At 43.5% G+C, this 21664-nt stretch overlaps 1 protein-coding gene across 7 annotated transcripts in view; it reads left to right on the top strand.

The window, feature by feature from the left end:
* PPP2R2B (protein phosphatase 2 regulatory subunit Bbeta) overlaps positions 1–21664 on the top strand; it is a 452968-nt gene that overhangs the window by 154991 nt on the left and 276313 nt on the right. For 2 of the 7 annotated variants that reach the window (XM_029216987.1, XM_029216989.1), the window contains one exon: positions 4400–4593. The exons of 2 other annotated variants lie outside the window; for them this stretch is intronic. In XM_029216987.1, coding sequence (XP_029072820.1) covers positions 4400–4593 — 194 coding nt within the window. Of the gene's footprint in view, positions 1–3684; positions 4594–21664 lie in introns of those variants that run through there. 3 more of the 7 variants (XM_029216992.1, XM_029216986.1, XM_029216993.1) reach the window with 3 other exon arrangements.

Raw genomic sequence — 21664 nt, 5'->3', positions numbered from 1 at the left:
TTTCTTTACAATGTCTCTGAAGCCACTCAACAACCCTATGAAGTAGTTCCTATTATTTTCTTCCAATGTTGCAAATACAGAGGCTAGAGATGTTAAATTACTTGCCAAAGGTCATGAAATTCATAAATGCCTGAGCTGGGACAAAAAATCAGTACTGTCTGACACCTAAAGCCTATATTAAGAATCTCTAGACTGGCTTAGGTCAAAGGTTTTAATAAAATTGTAGATATTCAATGTGCTAATTGGACAGCGTGACCTGCAAGTAGTTTCCAGTGTAGGCAGGGTTAACTTAACTGGGCTAGGGGTATGTGAGAGCATTGGGGAAACATAATAAAGGTGATGAAAAAATGAACGTGTTCCCGTGCTGTCATGCTAGATTGTGTAACTTAAGAAGGCTGTGTATTTGTAATTGCCCTTTTCTGTGTAAAGCACAAGCCTGAATTAGGCCAGCCTTTCAGAGCATCCCCTGCTGCCCCTTTTGTAGCCTGTGGCCCCCTTTCTATAAATTGTAAATTAGATACTAAGTTCCATGATGGCAGAGACGACTGTACATCTTCAGCACTGATGTTGCTGAATCTTTAGTCCTATCCCAGTGGCTGACATGGTGGGTACTTAAATATTTGTTCCATAGTACTGGTGGTGATGATAGCAAATCCTCAACAAGTGATTGCAGTATATTCTTTCCAAGTATTATCTCATTTAATCCTCATAATAACTCCATTAACTTTTTTTCTCCCTAATTTATAGATTAAAAAAAAAAACATGGCTTAAGACATCTCGTAACTTGCTTAAGGACATAATAATAAGTGGCAGAAAATCAGCTTTGCTTGATATCAGAGTCTTGATACTTGACATTATGCTCTGGTCTGTTGATTTATAATGTATTTGTTGTATCCCTAAGAAAGCTCATATTACTAAAATCAGATGATAGAATTTCAGTTCTGTGAAGAAAGGGACTCTGTTTTGTTTTAACTGTATCCCAGCACCTACAGTAACTCTTGTCATATACTAAGTGCTCAGTAAATATTTTTGGTGCATATGTATGCAGGAATGGGTAGGACAGTTATTTCAATAGGAATAGGAGTTACAAGCTGGAAATTTACTGGCTTACGACACACTTCGTTGTTGGGTTTTGGGGGGGGCAAGAATTTAAATAAAGGTAGAGCTTTAAAACCTAAATATCACTGAACAAATTCAGTAATTTACTCATTCATCTACGAAATATTTATCTCCATTCAGTAAATATAATTGAGCATCTACTAAGTGCCAGACTCTTAATAGCAGAGATATAGTGGAATGGTTGACAATTATAAGTAAACAAATATTACAAAAGACAAATGTTCCATGAAGAAAGAAAAAAAAAGATGTTAAGACAAAATACCAGGAGCAGGGACTATGGGGAGGCCAGGGAATGCCTCAGTGAAGTAGGGACAGTTCAGCTGTGATGCTGAAGAATGCCAGGAACACGAGGAAGGGGCACGGGGAATGAATGGCATGTGCAAATGCCAAAAGCTTTTGGAAAGAACTTGACACATTGGAGGAACAGAAAGAAGGTCAGAGAGTCTTCTTAGAAATGGTCTGTGTAGTCCTCTTACAACTACAGGATTGCACAGGGCTTCCTTCACTCCCTGACCTCCTTTACTGCACATCGTTGTGTTAAGGAACAAAGCCAACAGCTGTATTTTTCTTGGTTTTGGTTGGAGGGGATGGTTCCCTCCTGCCCATAGCAGAAAAGAGTGGTTCACAAAATAGAAACCTTGGAATCTACTTGATCTACTTAATGGAGAGCCATCTAATTTGCCTTCTCACAACTTGTGTCTTTGGAAAATATTGCCTATACTGTTGAATAAAATACATGCAGGAAGAATTTTGTAGGAAACAGGAAAGGGAAAATTTAGTAAACCCAGAGTCTTGATCTCTGGAGGGGACATTTCTCCCATTGCTTACAGTGGAAAATTCCTCAAGCACAGCCTGGCTAATGAGACTGGGCCTTCCTGATTCATCTTGCAACTCTGTTCCAGTCTAGCCCACATTCTAGAAAGATATGGGTGAGAATATCCCAAATAGTACTCCAAGGTCTCCAGTGGCAACGTAAGGTCATTTCAACTCGAAGCAAGATGTCTTCTCACCGCTTTAAGATGAACTTAGCTTTCCTCCCCTTTCCCCTCCCCCCCCCTTATGCCTACCTGCAAGAGAAGCTGGACTATGTAACTACAGACGAGCTGACCTCTGGAGCCTTGGTGATGGATACAGCTCATCATATGAAGAACCAGCCATGGCAACTGGAGCTGAAGTGGATTAAATCAATTTGCACCAGTCTTCATCTGTTCCTGGAATTTCATATGTGAATTTGGCACAGACAGTCAAACAAGTAGGAGAGACTTAACCAACAGATGAGAATAAAATGGAATCTACTGTAAGATGAACTTCCCCGCCCCAAATTATATCAAAGAATATTTCGCCTCTCTTCTCCCAGAGATATGCGGTTGCTTTCTGGAGATGAGGACAATGCCATTTTCCACCTGGCAGAAGCATCTGTTCTTCATGGAAATCTAACGGCAATTCCCAACCTCAGTTAAGGACTTGTTTTCCCATTTTCTTTTTTGACTTCAAATACTTTCTAAATTGTGTTAGCCGAAGCATTGTATGTATATAATTAACTCAAAGGTCCCTCTGGGCTCATCCAGCTAAACTGGTGAAGCTTAACTGAGCAAAACATTCGCTGATGTCTCTCCGGATGTCTCTCCCTGCAGTGACACCCACTGAAATGAAGGCCTTCTGCAAGGGGAAATCGGGGACATTTCTTTTCCAAACTGGCTTTCTAGTGATTTGGGTTGCTTCAGAAATGATTGTAGTTGTTTCATAACAATAACGATCTCATTTTCTTTCAAATATGGAACTTGGGATCTGCGATTCGGGAAAAATTGGGGTTGCGGTGGGATTCTGTATTTTCCTCCTAGTTGAAGTAGGAAGATAGGCCTCTTTCTGGTGTTCACTGGATCTTTGAAATTCCCTCAGGGAAGCAGTGGCGCTCTGCTGGCACAGGGCTCCAAGGCGCAGGGCTCCACTGTACCTTTCACGTGGAGAGCAAATGTCAGCGGTTCCTGCAGTGCTGTGTCTTCACAAGCAAAACCCGCAGGGGGGCCTGGAGCTATTTGTCCAAAACTAAGTGCAAAGGGCTAGGGAACGTGGACTTTTTCAGACTGACTATGTTGACAAGATTCATAACTCAGCCCTCTTCCTCCCTCTGCCAGTGTAGACGCAGACGCCTACAGGTAGAAGAGGTTTTTGACTCTGTTCGAAAGGGAGAAGTCAGGTGTGATCCGCAGAAAAGTTCTGGCCCCAGCTCCCCGATCTATTCCTAGCGCAGAGAGGGCTTAAGCTAGGCTATGAGCATTCTCTCCTCTCTGTGTGAGGCTTCGATCCCCAGGCCTCGCCCTTGAACTTCATCCAGAGACCACATGCATTATGGAAGCGTGAGCAAAAGGGACCGGGATGTAGACTTCCTGCCTACCCAAGGGAACCTACTTCTCTTTGCGGTCCTGGAGCACAGGTGTCCGGAGAAAGGCAGCGAGCTAGGGACTCTGGGTGCTCGAGTAAACGCCGCCCTGAGCTGCGTGGCGCTAGGGGGAGGGAGGTTGGAAGAGCGCGTCTACGCTTTTCACGTCAACCTGCAAGCTAGCTGCTCGCTGCCCAGGTGCGGGTTCGCGGCTGCGTGCGCCCCACTTCAGCAGAGAGCAGCCGCAGCCTCGGCCTCGGCCACCACCGCTGCTGGGGAAGAGTCCTGGGGCTGCTGACGCGGTTGGGAGGAGCCTCGCCTTTAATGCACCAGCCGCCTCCAGCCTCCTCCTGCAGCAGCAGCGGCAGCTGCGAGCGCGCGCGTGTGGGTGTGAGGGTGAGTGCGCTGGCGCCCGCTGCAGCGCCCTGCCCGGCTCCCCGCCGGCTGCCGAGCCCCCGCCAGCTCGAGCCGCCCTCCCGTGGGACCAGCACCCTCATCCGGGCCGGGCCCGCCTGAATCCTGACCCTGCCATCTCGCCACTGCAGCTCGGGTCCAGAAAGGCACCATTTTGTCGCGGCTGCCCGCTCTCCCAGGGGGAGGAGGGATCTTTTTTGCATTTCGGAGCGGCTGCCAACGAAGGGAACCTGTTGGGCATCTCCCCAGCCCCGCTTGTGAGCGCCTCCGGGGCGGCGGGCGGGACCAGACCCCTCGGGGCACGGCGCATCTTGGCACCCGGAGGCAGCGGAGGCAGGCGCAGCATCCTCGCCGGGAACTGGAGCTGGAGTGAGCGCACCGCGGGAGGAGCCGCCGCAGCCTCGGAGATCCCGGGCGGAGGAGGTGACAGCTCCATTGCCGGGTTTTTATTTTTTTTCTCTCTCCGCCTCCCCGTCTCCTCCTCAGGCTCGGACCATGGTGCAGTCCCACTGGCTCCCCTGCCCCCCTCTCCTGTGAGACTGGCTGCGGGGAGGGATCATGGATACTTGTCTGCCGGCTTCTGGTTCCCACGCAAGTAAGCCTGCTGTCAATGGAGGAGGACATTGATACCCGCAAAATCAACAACAGTTTCCTGCGCGACCACAGCTATGCGACCGAAGGTAACGCCAGCCCCGCCGCATTCCGCCGCTGGGGAAGGGCGCAAGTTGCGGATCGCTGAGCTCCGCGGGCAGCCGGGCGAGTAGCGGCGGAGACTCCTGCGGGCCCTGGGGCTGGGGCGGGGGCTCGGCTCGCAGGGGCAGCTGCCGGTGCGCCCCACATCCATCCGGGCTCCGCGAGGCGAGCCGGGCGTTCAGCAGCAGGTGGACCCGGCGCCCACGGGAGTTAAAATGGCCCTCGGGGATGAGGTTTTTCAGGGTGGGGCTCCCGGCTGGAAAAATGACCCCCCAAAGACAGATGACCCCTTCCCCCAATATGTATGCAGGGGTCGGGGTGAGGGGAGAGATAAGAAGGAAGGGGGCCCGAGAGGACCGTGGGTCCACCCCTCTCTGAGCGGAATGATGTGTCTCTCAGTGGCTGCAAGGGTGGGCATGGTTTCATTTCCTGCCCGTTCATCTCTCCGGCCGGGTTACCTGCTTAGACAATCAAAAGCCCAAAAGGCCCGTTGAAAAAGGGCGAACGCCTCTCCCCTTGGAAGTGCATTAGCAAGATATAAAAAGGTGGCTGGGGAAACAGTGCTGGGGCGGCGAGCGAATGAGTGTGACACGTGGGGCGAGCAATGCGATCAGTGGGGCCTTTAAAAATCACCATTATGAATTCTGCAGCAGTAGTTTCTGCTGAACCAACAGCCAGCAGAAAGCAAGAGGGTTCAGTAAGCTGAGCTTTGCCAAGAGGTGAAATTGTCGTGTTTCTCTCTCTCTCTCTCCCCCCGCCACCCCCCAGATTGTTCTGACATTAGCCTGAGTGAGGTGCAGGCAGGAAAGAAAAGTCAGCAGGTGGAATCTCATTTGCCTTTTGTGTGGGAATAGAGAGAGGAGGCTTTTTTTGGTTTGTTTCTAAATACCAAAACTTTTGCATTTTTGCTTTCATTTTGTACCTGTCAGCCTTTATCCTTAACCACTCCTATAAAGTGTTGCATTGTCACATTGTGATAGCCACATGAGAAAATATGTGTGGAAGTGCTTTAGGAAAATGTAGCAAGGCGTTTTAATTTAAGATTCTTCTTCTTATCCTTGGGTGCTAAAATTTCTGTAATATTTAATCAAATCAAGACCATTAGAGAAATGTGATGGGCGTGGTGGTAGTAAGAGTTCAAGTTCTGAAAGATAAAAAGACACACAATTTGGGGGAAAAGGTGGCATCTTCTCTAAACATCCCTGGAAGTTTTAGATAGAAAGAATGCCCAGCGCTATTGAAAATACATGCTTCGTTCATCATCATTATTAGAGAGCATCACACCTAATGCGTCCATGGCGCTAGACAGATCAAGCCGAGCTTTATGAGCTCTGGCCTTCAGGAGCTTAGAAGTGGCTTTTAAGATGTTCAGCAGCCTGTCCCTGCCCCATACCAAGCACCATACTTGCTGATTCTTTTTACTTGCCTGGTGACAACGTGGTGGTAAGATGTTCTTCCCCATTCTTAGTGCTTTGTCACTGACTCACCAGGTAGAACATGATCAGCTCTGGGTCAGAGCACATCATCCAAAAGAGAAGTTGGCTTTCGGGTCTATTGTCCTTGGGGGCGCATTTTTTTTTTTTTTTTTTTTTTTTCTATTTGAGACAACAAAGATAGAGGGCTGCCTTCATGTTTTCTTCTGTATTGCATTATGCCTCCAAGTGCAGGCAAAGGAAACTTACTGAGCTGGGAAGATGGGGAAATTGAGGCCATGTGCGTAGCACCGTCATCTGTAGAATGAAGAAATGAGTTAAACACGGCATTCCTTATATGCTTTCAGGGCCCTAGATACTACCTAATCTTTGTTCCTATTTGATGACACTTTTGTAACCTCTGGTTCTGAATAAAATATCTGGGTTCATATAGTCTGAAATGAGGCATGAGTTTATAGCAAAGAACTTTCTAAAATTTTTCCAAATCAGCCTCTTGGATTCCTCCCCCCACCCCCCAACTGCCACCACATTGAAAATTTAAACAAACCTTTATTTCACAGTATGCTTCCAGGTTTCATTACCTGATCTTAGTGAAGGTCTGGGAAGAAAAAAAAAAAAAATGGAACTTAGACAATGTAGATTGCCTTTTTACATGCAATCCCTAATTGCATTTTAGGAAACGTTGACCTGGCCAGAGGGGGAAGTGTCCTTCTTCTGATGATAAATTACCTTCAAAGTGCTAGTACACCTTGAAGGAACCCCACTAGATCTAAATATTCTTTGTTAAAATCGTCTTCGTTGGGGGCTTGCCACAAAGTTCTCTTCCCTTTATTAACTTAAACCCACCTTCTGGAGAATGAATTTCTAGGTCCTTCTATAGACTTTGCTTTTCTTTTTGCCTCCTTTGATATTTCTGCATTTTCCTCCCTTGCCCAGATATGGCAGATTTTTTTTGCCAAATCTCCTTTGCATGTATCTCTGAATTTTTCTTCCCTTTGCTCGGATCATTCCACACTGCAGTATTCTATTTAAAGCTGAAAGGTTTTTGCTGTGTAGTTAGTGTGAAGGACTCTAAGCTCAATTTGCATTGTAAGTGGTATCTGCAGGCAAGTTCATCCGGGTAAGAGCAATGCAGATGCTAAAGGACACTTTTTCCCAAGCTCCTCCCTCTCTCTCTCTCTGATGGGAAAAGAATGCATGACGTGCATTTATTAAAAACATTTCTTATAACTTTTCTTTTATTCTGAGTATTAAGTTACCACCCTCCCCTACGTTTTCCTATCTTTTCCTCCCTTTCTTAAAGTTACTATCTTTGAGTATCTTCTCTTTTCCAAGCCCTGTACTGAGGTTTCTGTAAGTAGCATTTTAATATGTCCATCCCCTGCTAAGTGGATCTTGTTATTTCCATTTGCAAATAAGGAAACTGAGCAACTGAGGCCCAGGGATGATACTAATTTGTCAAGGTCACACAGTCAGGGGAAAAGCTTGTCTTCAAACTCAAGACTGGCTGACATGCTCTTCTACTAGGAAATTCTGCACTGCTTCATTTTTCTTTAACTATTAGTTCCTGTTATGGGGAAGATCACAATGGTTTATCTTTGTGTGCAAACGGTGTTCCCATCTGAGGAAAAATTCTTTGCAGGGATCAAAGTGTGTGTTTGGGTTTAATACCTGAGGAAAAGCTTCGGTAGGGTTGGCTTTCTGTATTTTTAGACTTGTTAGAACCAACTAAAACCCCCTCTCCATTAGAGCAGTCTGAGAGTTTTCTAGATTAATCTTTCTACCCTCATATGGGGCACAGTCAGAATAAATATTCTACGTAGGTGGACTTTACAGGAATGGCAATCTGGTTAGAAGAGGAAGTCGGAGAACTTATTGTTTAAAAATAACTATTCTGTTCTCAGTTTCCTTAGCTTTAAAATGGGAATAACATTAGAACCTATGCCACAGGAAAAAAGAATATCTAATGCAGGAAAAGCACTCAACACGGTGCCTGATACAAAGCCAATCCTCGATAAATGCCCTCAATACATTATAGCCGTTGTTAGTATTACTTAAACTGCATTTGCATTGCAAGCACCCTGGTTTTCCTTGGATTGTTGTTGATTTGGGATGATCTTGAGGGAAGGGCTAGTGGAAATGGGAGAGAAGTCCCTGAGACCCGCCACAGCCTCTTTCTTGACTCAGCCACTAGCCACGGATCTTGCCACTTGGCAATCTGCCTTAATGTACTTGCTGGTTATATTCTGGCAGTGAGTAAGTTCCATCTTCTCTTAGAGGCCTTAACCCATACTGCTTGTACATATTAAAAGAAGAACAAATTCACTTAGTCCATGTATTGTTATTATATTAATATATTATTATTATGTAACTATTGATTCCTTCTGCCTTTAATTCCTTCAACAACTATTAACTAACTTTCTGTGGGGGTGATCCTGCATGCTGCGGTACAGACATTGTGTCTGTTCTCATGGAGCTTTTGGGCTGGTGGAGAAAGTAGACATTAAACAAATGATTTTGCAAAAAAAATACATAGCTACCAACTGTGACAAGCGATATTCAGGAAAAGCACAAGACGCCTTGAGATTATGTGTAAGGCAGAAAGGCGAATCTAATTTAGACCGGGGGTTCAGTGACTGCCTCTCAGACAAGAGTTGAAGCTGAAAACCAAAGGATGAGTCAGGAATTAACAAGAACTGAAGACATTTCAGGTAGAAGGGGCAATAGGTCCAAAGCACAGAGATATAAAATAGTCTGACAGATTCAAAGAATGAGAAGATGCCTAGCGTTGAGTGTAGGGAACAACAAGAAGAGGGACAAAAATGAGACTGGAGCCTACAGTTTACTTTGGAATGGACCAAAACCAAGAAAAATTAATACTAGGAGAGAAGGATGGATAAATGGATAGTTAGATGATAAAGCAAGTATAAAATGTTAATGGTAGGTCAATGTATATCCACTGTAATTTTTTTTCAACTTGACTATTTGTTTTGAAAATGTTTGTAATAAAATATTACAAAAAAGAAACTGGAGAGGTATTTAGGGACCAGATCATGTTGAGCGTTGCTGGCCTTAAGGAGTTTGGACCTTATCCAAAGATGGATCGAAAGCCATTAAAGGATTTTGATCGGGGAGAAATATGATCAGGTTTGTTTTTTCAAAACTCAGGCTGGTTGCTATGTAGGGTGGGGTCAGAGGGCTGGGTAGGAAGTGAATAGGGGTGAAAGTAGGGGGATAGTTAAGCCACAGCTGTCCCCTAGGATGGTGGCAGCAATAGAGGTGGAGAGAATTTGATGGATTCGAGATACATTGTAGGAGAAGAATGGATAGGGCTGAGTTGGTGTGATAAACTGGGTAGAGATGGAGAATTAGATGGGGATGGTGTCAAGGATGACCTCCCAGGATTTTGCCATGAGAATGGATGCATAGTGGGGCTTTCCACTGAAACTGGAGTCATCTAGCCTCACGGTGAGACTCTCAAGTAAGCAGTTGATATCTGGGACTGAAGCTCAGAAGAAAGATCTGGACTAGATTATAATTTGGGTTGTCACGGGTATATTAAAGGTACTTAAAAGCATGTGAATAGATGAGATGCCTAGGAGAAGAGCACTGCAGGGCAGAATTTGAGCCAGTGAGTGAAAAATTACAAGGAAACTGATCTTGGCTCCGTATAAAGAAATTGTACCAGGACAGAATACCTTGGTGTAAGCATAATTAACCGCACACTTAAATTATACCATAATGCTATATGGCCATTTTTGAGCAATGTGATAGAATAAGAAGAGGCCAGTCTTGGGTGTGTTGAGTTCATAGGGTCTCCAAACTTGAGATCTGTGTGATCTGTGAAACGTTACAGCTTCTTAGGGGCATGAGAATAAAAGAAAGTGAAATTCCCTGCTTCCTCCCCTCCCCCCATCCATCCCACACATGCTCAAGAAAGAGGGCAGCTATGATGAGTAAAACTAGGAAGGTACATGAAAATGACTTTTGATATGAAGGTGCTGGAAAGGCATCAGAAAAATAAAAGGAGGTAGTGTCATGATGGAGAGCTGCCCTGTAGTTCCTTAAGTTGCTTTGGTATTTTTATGCAAATGCAAGATCAGAATAGTATTTCCAATGCACATGGATGACTGTTTGAGTTCTCTGCTAGTCTCAGAAAAATCTGAAATGGAAGGTGGGAAGAGGCAGCCTCATACTATTATAAATGACCTTTCCGGGGATAGGAAATGTTCCACTACTAAGCATAATAACCAGAGTGCATTGAAAATCACTAGCAAGTATTCTTATTAGCATCCAGGTCCCCAGGGGCCATCCCAAGCCCTTTATGAGGGCTGGTCAGAAACGTACCAATGAACCTGGGGTGAATAACATTAGGCCAGTCCTGTCAAAATATTGGTATGCTCAATGAAAAGAGCACAGCTGCAGACTGACATTCCTAGATTCTAGCATTTGCATTTACGAAGAAACTAAGGGCCCAATTTAGACGCTTAGATGAGGGGGGAGAACTAAGGTTTCTTGAGTACTGTCTGTATCCCAGGCATTTTCCTAGGTGTTTCTCATGTGTTGACTCATTTAATCTCCTTCAACAGCTCTGAGGGAACGGTTGCGTTAGATGCATTTTCCAGAATAAGAAATTGCAAGGTTTGGAGAAGCAAAGAAACTTGTATAAGGTCACATACTTGTCAGTGGCAGACCCAGATTGGAACCAAGGACTGCCTGGATTCTAGGCAAGTGTTCTTTGCCCACCCCTGCTGCTTCTTGTCTGGATTTTAGAGGGAAAAAAATTCAGATTGTGTTCAATGCTCCGCATACATCCCCATGGTGCCCGTTCAGTGCTACTCAGTTCACCCGGTTCATCTCATCCCAGTAAGATAGTGCACAAGTCTAGGCTTTCCTCTTTTTCCCACAGGGAGGGAGCTGAATTCCCCCAGTTGGGGCCGGAATCCTCAGCTGACTTAATCCTGTAGATTTATTCTACTCTATCTATAATAAGAAAAGAAGGAAAATATTTACGGAATTGAACAGTCAAAATATAAAAATTAGCTGGGTTTTTATAGCCTTCTCCATGTCCCTCACCCCCAGCCTGGGACACTCACAATGAAGTTCCCACTGGGCCATCCAGGCACCCATTCTCCAGAGTTGATGGCAACTCATATAGTTGTCTGGAGCAGAGCAAAAGGAATGGGCCAGAGGCAGCTGGATGACGGCTGATGCCCTTTTGCCTCAGGGGTGGTGTCTGAGAAATCATTTTGGCCAGAGCAACTCTCCAGTAGTGCTCTACCCATCTCCCATTAAAATGATATTTGCTTTCATCTCCAAACTTCATTCTTACCACCAAATTTCCTTCTGTTGCCTTTCCAATAGAACGCTAGAGTGAGGCTGAAAATCAGCTCTGACCTGACAAACCAGTTCTGACATAATTATCCCATTGGAAGCACAGATTCTTTTTACAAGACCACTAGGAGTTTTGTCGTAAATCCAGGAATCCTTGGTATCTTATGCTCCAAGTTCACTATGGGAATAGTGGGAAGTGGTCATAATAGGATATGTATTTGTGAAATCCATGGACAACTAATTAGTATTAATGGTTTTTTTGGAGAAAGGATCATTGTGGGTAATGGAAAAGGATGGCCATGTAGAGGGGTAAGTCAGACTGTCAGTTCTGTTCTTTCGAGGAAAGAGACCTGATTGATTCCAGCAAATGAAAAGAAATGAAGGGGCAAGAAGATGCATGGAGTCTAAGGGTCTGGAGGGGCCTCTACAGGCAGGATTTTAACGTGAGAAAGATGAGGTCTACCAGAAGGAGTGTGCCAAAGAGTACCTTACCTATGAGACGATGTATTCTAGGCGTACTGGGCTTGACGCTGGGCGACTGACAGCCTCCTCCATCATGCGTGGCTGATTTCACTGCTTGAATCCATTAAGTAATGAACCCGAAGTAGTCGCAGAATGGCAGGCCACCTCCTCCACTTAATGCAGGGGGCTCAGCTCTGTGACCCTCAACAGATGCACAAGGGTGCTGAGTGTGGAAAAGCTGTAAATGGCCCTAATGGGAGATATTGCAGCGAGATGCTGAGCACTCCCAGGTGGTCTGAAAGGCAAAACCTGGATCCCTAAGTACAGAATACCACCAGGAAGCATTTTACCAAAGAGGAGAGCTGAACAAGAAACTTGAGAGTAGCATTGCTCATGTAACTTTGCAGAGGTAAGTTGGGGCCAGGGACACCCAGATTAGGAGGTCTGTTGATTCACAGCTGCTGTACTGTTGTCATTCATGTTTCTCTCTGCCTTTATGTCTATTTATAAGGCAAATAATGCATAAATGCCTTCTTACTTGAAAAGCTTCAAGCATTATGGAAGTAGATAAAACAAAGCATGAATCACTCTCCATCCCCACACCAATCCCACTTCTTTGCCCAGAGTTACCATTGTCAATGGTTGGTGGGCTTCCTTATAGACACCTTTCTATACATTTCCATACATTTAAATATACATGTACAGATACACATTAGGGGAGGGATTGTTCGTTTGTATAACTGAATGCATACTGCTTGATTTACTTGCGCTTTGTTTTCTCGCCCATTCAGTGACATATCTGAAAGACCTTTTTGTGTCAGGACACCTACGGCTGCCTTGTTCTTTTTAATGGCTGCATAGTGCCCCGCGGTATGACTGTACTGCAGTTTATTTAGCAGTTCCCTTGTGGCTGGATGGGAAATTGTTTCCGGCTTTTTATATTACATAAGATGCTGCAGTGATTATGCATATACATATGTTTTTGTTCAAACATTCTCCTTTAAAGCCGAGATACTGGTTCTCATTTCTTAGCAAAATGGCAAGACGGAATCTCTGGTCCCTCATTTATTCTCTAAGTAACCTTGGATAAGTCATTTAACTTCATGAACTTGAACTTCCTAATGTAAGAAATACCTGGCATGCCTATGTATATGTGCACGGTACTGTGTATTCTAAAACCACTGTGGATTTGAGTGTTAATACAGAATAACGTTGATTACTAGCAGTTGTGGAGGGCTTGCTATGTGCCATGAACCAACTTCGGGCTTTAAAGTATCTTTCTCGTTGATACTGTCCTTATGCCCCTTTAAGTGAAAAGTTGAAGCAGAATGAGATTACTTGTTCAAGGTCACCCAGCTGTGGGTGGCAGAACAGAAGTCACTTCCAGGTCTGTCCATGTAGTATATAGACAGGCCTACTTAAAAAAAAAAAAAAAAAAAAAAAAGTCATGATGTTGATGCAGAGAAAAGATTCTTCATTCTAAAGAAATTCTCCTTTGAGTCAATACCAATACACAGGGTCTAATTTTTATCAAGAATTTGAAGATGACCAGAGGGATAATTGGAAGGCAATGCAGCCTTTATTGTAATCAGTGGTTTGGAATGCACATGAGAAGACCTGGGTGTTATTCCCAGTCCTGCCACCATAATTAGTCACTTTTACTCTCTGGGCATTGATTTCCTAATCTACTAAAATGAGGTTGAAGATGGGGGAGGGGAGGCAAGCTCTCTATAGATTTTCCTGGCTCTAAGTTTCTGTGATGCACTGTGTCTGTATTTGTGATCATCTAGGTTTGTTTTGTGTGTTCTGACGTTGTAGTCAGGGGTGAACTTGTGGGACACAGATGTAGCCTTTAAATGGCCCCAGAACTCCAGATCTGGCTGTATGTACTGATGGGTCAGATCATCTTTCTGGCAAGAAGGCTCTGGTGCAACCAAGAGGTGGAGCCAGAAAGGGAAGCGTCTCTGCCTGAAGCTGCTGCAGACGGAGGAGCCAGTCTGTCTGGGCGGCCCATGACTTTGAGAGGAGCCATTTGGCAAAGTTGCTGGCAAGAGCTGCCTTGCAGCATGAATTCTGGAGACTGTCCTGGGCTGGAGTGAATCAGGGATGCAGCAAAGGTGGCTGGTGGAACAAATAACCATCTGGTGAGCAGGGCACTGCTCAACTTGCCGCACCGACAGGAAAGAGCAAGTGCCAATTGGTGAGGCTGAGCCTTCAGTGACATGATCTGACAGGCACAATAGACTGTCTCCCCTGCTGTTGTGTGCTCCATGGAGGGGGCTGTAAATCCCACACGAACCTTTTTCTTTTAGAAATCAGGAAGCCCCAGTTCCTTCTACTATTATAAATTAGGAAATAAAATTCACCAACTCCAACAAAATTGATTTTTTTGGATCCCTTGCCAAGCTTGCTGTGGTGGTGGTGCTGGGGAGTGTGCTGAAATAGAAGTTCTTGCTCTTCAAGCATCTTTCCATCCATTTGGGCAGATGATGCTCTGACCTTCTCAGAATGTACTTAATCGTATAAGCCAGACTGTGTGAGTCTGTGCTGCGTTTGCCTCTCTGTTATCCCTGGGGGGCTGAGATGGTGGAATCAGAGCCTGCCTGGCTCAAGACGCCCCCCTCCGGCAGTACTAGTTCCGAGGCCTTGGACCAGTCACGCCATCTCTCTGATTATTCTTTTACCTATAAAATATGGCAGCGGCCGAGGCAACATGCCCCTGGCTAACATGTTATTGTTTATACGTGAGCATTTAATAAATACAGAAGAATCCCTCTCACTCCGTGCAGTTGGGACCAATAGTGGATGATAAATTGGAATAGTTAAGGCAGAGAATCATAACAATGATACACCTATTTTATTTTTTTTAATTGAAGTATAGTTGATTTACAATGTTGTGTTAGTTTCAGGTGTACAGAAAAGTGATTCAGAGATATGTATATATTGTTTTTCAGCTTCTTTTCCCTTATAGGTTATTACTAAATGTTGAGTATAGTTCCTGATACACCTATTTTAAACAGCATTGCCTCATTTTGATGAAAAGCCTGTTGAAGAATCAAGGCTTAGTCTCTGAGAATGGAACTGCTGATCGGGACTTACATTTTTCTTGCACAAACCACACCCAAAATGACAAAGACCATGTCTGAGATTGGTTTCCTTGAGGTTGAGTGAGAGTGTAGATTGGTTAAGTAGAACCAATCTTAACTACTGATCCTTCTAGATTTTTATGACCGTCCCCCATCTTTTCACTCTCCCACATTTAATTGACAATTCTTGATCATTTTTTGAAAGCATTAAACTTAGTTTTCATATCAAACAATAATTCTCTGCCTTTTCACACCATTCTTTTCATCACCTTCCATGATATTTAATTAAATGACAAGTATACGGGCATCAAGAGATTTGGGAGCGGACACAACTGACTCTCAGTACATGTGCAGCTCAACCAAAAGAAACAGAAGTGAGCCGGTGGACCAGAGATGACCTTAATAAATTAGCTGTGAATGTAGAGCAGGCTAGAGACCCATTTTACAGAGGGAATTGAAGGCATATTTTCATCCAATGAGTCAACGTCCTAGAGGTCTGTTAAAAGAGATTCTGTTGTAATTATGATACGGAGGAAGAGCCATCATATACTGAGTACTGAGTGTACCAGGAATTGAGTTAGGGACTCTATATACACTATATATCAGCGGTCGCCAACCTTTTTGGCACCAGTGACCGGTTCTGTGGAAGACAGTTTTTCCACGGGGGTGGGGGGATGGGTCAGGTGGTAACGTGAGCAGTGGGGAGCGGCAGATGTAGCTGCGTTCGCTCTCCCGCTCGCCTGCCTCCTGCTGTGCCTCCCGGCTCCTAACGGGCTGAGGACCGGTACCGGTCTGAGGGTTGGGGACCCCTGCTATATATGATGTACTATATATTACGTGTATATGTATTGTGTACTACATTGGTGTGTATATATATGATAATAGGTACGTGCATCCACGTGTGTGTGTACATCATAAAATCCTCACAGCAGTCCTCAGCTGTATTTACAATTAAGGCTGAATTAGGTGAGACTTTTTAGGTCTTAGTCACCGTTGTCTATTATCCATCTCCTAGTCCAATATCTGGTAAATAGCGCTTATTACACGTTTATTAAGGAAATGAGGGAATGTATGACAAAACTGAGGCTTAGAGAAGTTGTGTAATCTGCCCAGCATCAGTCAGCAGACTCGGGACTTGAATGCATGTATATCTGACACAGAAATGTATGTTCTTAAGAATGGATTTAGGACGTGGATGGATCTAGAGACTGTCATACAGGGTGAAGTAAGTCAGAAAGAGAAAAACAAATATCGTATATTAATGCATATATGTGGAACCTAGAAAAATGATACAGATGAACCGCTTTGCAGGGCAGAAAGAGAGACACAGATGTAGAGAACAAATGTATGGACACCAAGGGGGGAAAGTGGCGGGGTGTGGGGGTGAGGGTGGGATGAACTGGAAGATTGGGATTGACATATATACACTAATATGTATAAAATGGATGACTAATAAGAACCTGCTATATAAAAGATAAATAAAATAAAATTCAAAAAAACCCGGATTTAGGTATATTACAATAATTTCTTTTTTACAAAGCTCTTGGAGATATACTTTGGATCCCATATTGCCCTAAGAATAACCTGATGGGATGAAAATCTGGTGTCATGTCCGCTTTTCACAAGTACGTAGATGCTCTAGAACAGGGTCTGTAAATTGTCCTGTAAAGGGCCAGATAGTAAATGTTTTCATCTTTCCTGACCATACAGTCTATGTCCCACCTACTCAACTCTGCCATTGTAGCGTGTGGGCATGGCTGTATTCTAGCAAAACTCTATTTGCAAAATCGGGCGGTGGCCCATGGACCATCGTTTGCTGACCCCTATTCAGAAAAAGTGTTTGGTACCCAATAATGTTCAAAAAATGTTGATCTTCCAAGTGAGTGATTTTGGTAAGTGCTAGAGTGATGCTTACCTGAACAGGAATGGCTCAGTGGGGAAGGTGGGGTCTTCGTGGGATTCTGACAGGTGGAGCGGAGCAGCACAGGCATTCCTAATGGAGAGTGGAGTCTTGTGTGATCTTAGGAGGCAAAAGTAAGCAAGGAAAATGGTGTATTATTGAGCAAATGAGCTGGAGACTAGAGACGTAGCCGACTGTTTGATGCCCATTAGAACCCTCATATACCACCACACATCTTCCAGGTAGTGTCCCCACAGCTGCTCACTCAGTGGTTACTTTAAAAATGTTTGTTATATACTAGGCATCACGCTAAAAAAAACCCCAGATATGCAATTTAAAAAAAAAACAAAAACCAGACACATGTTCTACTGTCATAGAGCTTGCATTCTACTGGAAAGATACACATTAAACACAAACATAAGAACATGAATATAAATCTTGGTAAATGCTACATAGGAAAAGAATAGAGGCTGTGAGAGAACAAAATATATGCTCACTGATGAAAATTGGGACTGTAAAGAAAAGTGTAAAACAGAAAGTCGAATTTAGCTCTGAACATAATCATTACAAACATTTCTTGATGTATTTTCTTCCAGGCTGCTGTGTGTGTGTGTGTGTGTGTGTGTGTGTGTGTGTGTGTGTGTGTGAGAGAGAGAGAGAGAGAGAGAGAGAGAGATGGATGAAAAAAGGGATTATCTGAAAAATATTATCATACCTATGTTTGCTTTGGTCCCAAACACAATACTATGAGCATTCTTCTGTAACATCCTATAGTTAAACCATAATTTTACCAATCACTCAATGCTGGAAGTTTGGATTATTTCCAGGATTTTGATGTAATATTTGTGTGATAAATGATTGCATGCATCTAAATCATCTCTCAGGTTATTTTCTTAGAACAAGTGTCTAAAGTCAAGATTACCGGGTTAAATGGTACGAACAATTAAGTTTCTAGAGAAGATCAATAAATTGCGTTCTAAAAAGTGGTACCAGTGAGTGCCTTTGTAATTGCTGTGGCTCTTTCCTACTTTTGTTTGGTCCGTGTTTTGCCTCTACTTCACGTTGTCACTCGTTTTCAGAGTGTTTAAGTTCATCTTAGAGAATGTATGTGGGGTGAAAATCAGAAAAAAAAAGTCATGAAGATATAATTAATGAGCTTTCATTTGATCCCGTTGCCCTTGTCCCTCCCCAAAGCCCCAGGTCCTCTTACCCTTCCTAGTGGGAAAACAAGCTCAGTGCTCAGCCTCCGCTATTAAATACATGGGTAAGTAGCTTGCTCTCTGGGATTTAGTTGCCCACCTACTTTAAATAAAATGACTTTCCTGGTTCCCGGGCATCAGTTGTAGATAAGTATATGGAACCTAGTGACCCAGAAATGTTAATTTTCTTCAAACTGGTGAGTAGGTAATTTCAAAGAATGATTGACCCAATATGACAACCAGTATGGTTGTTTAATGAGCTAGCCTCTTGTGGGGCTCAACTCTGACGTTTCTGAAAGCTATGTTAACCTTTTCTTATTATTACTATATGCGGTTGAATGCAGTTTGAACCTAGATAAATCTGAGAAAACTAGACTCTATCGTTGGCTCAAGATTTCCAAACATCTCTAATTTCCCTCCAAAACTTGAGAGCATGATTTGATGGAAATGAAAAGTAAAAATCTTATAAACTACCACTGGGATTACATTTTTAATGAGCGATTTTTAGTCCAACAACCGTCGAACAACGCAGAGGTTAATTAGGTATAATTTATAGTCAGCCCTCTACACTCCCAGTTCTTCTGCATCCATGGAGTCAACAAACCATGAACTGTGTGGTACTCAAGTATTTACTATTTAAAAAAATATCCGTGTTTAAGTGGACCCGTGTAGTCAAACCCACGTTGTTCCAGAGTCAGCTGTATGTTGGCTGTCTGTAGTTCATCAGTCTTTGGGGATTATAGTTGGGGGTCCATCTGAAGTCTCAGTTCATTTGGCTTGGATACTTGGGGCACTTTTCTCCCTCTGAACTATCTGGAGGTATTGTAGTAAGAAGACCACATTCTTTGACTTTTTTTGTTTAAACTTTTATGAAGTATTAAAAAATGATACACAGTTTGTGACCTAAGTGTTCAGTAGATAAAATTTAAAGGATGCATGGCTGGCTGGCTGGGTAGATGGATGGATGGATGGATGGATGGATGGATGGATGGATGGACAGTTCAATGGATAAAGATTTGTGTGGTTAGTAGGTGATCCAGTTGCTTCCTCAGAGTTCTAAAAGTATTAAAACAGCTTCTATAAACATTAAGTTTCAACGATGATTTGAGATGGTAATGTTAAAATCTACCTCTCATCCCCTTTCTCTGCTGTCTGGGAGGCCAGGGCAGGTGGGATGGGGTGAAAGAGTATTGATTAGGGCAGCACAGATGCATGGGGATAGGCTTCCAGGAGTTCATCAGTGGTTCTAGTTTAAAAGGAAAAGATATGACAGAGGGGAGAAGAGCTGCCCTGGGACCCTGAGCTTAACAGGGAGAGACTGGGACAGCTCAGTGCCTCCAATTGATGTCTCTCGCAATGATTAATATCTAATATCCCACTCCAGGTCTGTAGGATTAGCCTGGGTGAAATTAACATACTATGCTTTGGAAGTCAGAACTCTCTGGTTACTTCATAGGATGTAGGAGGAAAGATTTGGGTGCAGTTCCATTTGTGAACAAGGTGTATTTCCTTATGGGTTCTCTGACCCCTCACAGCGTCAGAGATCAAAAACCTGCCAAGGTCTCCCCAGGACCTGAAGAACTGTGCACTGTGGTGAAAAATGCAAAAGGAGTCTGATTACCATATTGTACTTCTGCTGCCAACATGCTTACTCAGTCCCTAAGCTTTCTCAGCACAATTTGAGATGGAAATTTTCCGATCAGAATTTTTCCTATAAGTCTAAGAAACTTGGATTTGAGCCCATTGTGCAGGCCAGGTCTTTTCTTTTTCCAGTTACTTGACAAGCAGGTTGCCTTTGAGTCACTCATATGGATGGCATCTAGACGTTGGCACATGCTGAAGAGGCAAAACACATTTTCCGCCTTTTGTTTGACCCTTTAAGAAGATTAGTCTGTTCACGATTTTCTCCTGTGCTTATAAGCCTTACTGTTTACTGCCTGTCCCTTTGTTTACCCGAGTCTCTCCCAACAGATCTTCAAACCAGGCAGGCTGGCTTGTGCAGGGTCCTCACTACCCCAGGCCATTCCTGCTTCCCTGCTCCTATAAGTACCCTTTCCCCTTCCCTGGTACCTATGTGACCTGCCTCCAATCCAGATTTTCCCATGACATTTTTCTTGAATTCCTTGAATTATTTAATCATAACGACAATCCTGTGATGTATAGGTCTCATTCCCATTTCATGAATGAGAAACCTGAGGTCCAAGGTCAGACAGCCTGCCAGAAAGAGGCAGACCGAATGTTGTCTCCCCAACTGGAAAGAAATTCCCAGAACGCAGTCATCACATCTTTACCCCTTTAGTTTATCCTACAGAGGACAGTGCAGTGCTTGGCGTACAGGTGCTTAGTAAATGGTTTTTAAACTGGATTTGAGTTTGAGAGTAAATTGATTATGTCTCTGTAGTTAGGACAGCAGCCAGTTACATATTCTTTACGTGGGAGTTTGAACTTGGGGCTCCCTCTTCACATATTGAAGCCAGGTTCTCCTATGCCCACTAGGGTTTAAAGCTACAAGGGTGCTGTCAAAAGATGTGCTTTTTGCAATCACTTGGAAATCATACCAGCTAATTAAGAGCATGACCCATTATTTATTCGTTCATTTGTTTACATGTTTGTTTTTTACCCTTTAACCATTCAGCAAGTATTGATGAAGTAATTGAAATTAGTCATGCCATATGAGTTGGTATATGATAGCACCCAAATGAAAAAAGTATATAAAGGGTTATTACCATGGGTTATGGGGGGGTGAGGGGAGAAGTGAGCAAAAAAAAGACAATTCAAAATATTAAAGTTCACCACATCCATGATCTGTATAGTATGATTCCTCCTGTATGTGTGAATTGTGAGAATTCAACAAACAGAATGGTTATCAAAATATTAATGATGGTTATCTCAGGCTGATGGAACTTTTAGTAATTTTTACTATTTATCTTTATATTTTCTAATGTATGACAGTTTTCAATAAGTATTATGCATTGTTTACATACTAAAAATTATAAAGCTGTTATTGGGGTGAAAAATAATTCATGGAGTGTCTGTTATGTGCGAAGAACAGGCCACTGGATATCAATGTAGTAAATATTCACTTGAGTTCTTCTCTTTACTTTGAAGTCACATTAATAATTCTTCAAATGAAAATCAGTTGGAACCCTGGAAAAGCAGTGAAAAGTGGACACTAGTAATTGTCACATTCTGTAACAAGAATTCCATTCAAGTTCTCGTACCTGTAGGTCTGGGTGAAAGGGCTTTGGCAATGAGCTTGGCCCTTAGGTTCACAGCCCCTTTGGTCCTGTCTCTTGGCTTAAACAATAAGGATAAGATGACACCTCTGAGTTCAACCAGTCATTCCATAGTGGGGCGGGGGAAGGGTCTGGATGAGTCAGTTAAAATCAATTGCAGTGATGGAAAAGCCATCTTAAGAATAAACGTCCTAGAGCCCGTGGGTCAGCACCAGCCCCTCTGCACATGAAGGATCTCACAGTCTGTATTTATTGACACAGAAGGTGGTTTTAATTACCCTGAAGGAATTTCTGGTATGTTTTGCCAAAGGCAGTCTTAAAGTGTTTAATCAGTGGCTTAGTGACGACCAGACCCACTGGAGAGGCCTGCACTTGGGGGGACAGCTGGTTCACGTGTAGTGTATTGCA

Source organism: Monodon monoceros, unplaced genomic scaffold (assembly GCF_005190385.1).
Source record: "Monodon monoceros isolate NGI ecotype Baffin Bay Population unplaced genomic scaffold, NGI_Narwhal_1 Super_Scaffold_12, whole genome shotgun sequence".
Taxonomy (NCBI): Eukaryota; Metazoa; Chordata; class Mammalia; order Artiodactyla; family Monodontidae; genus Monodon; species Monodon monoceros.
This window is presented reverse-complemented; position numbering and strand designations above follow the sequence as displayed.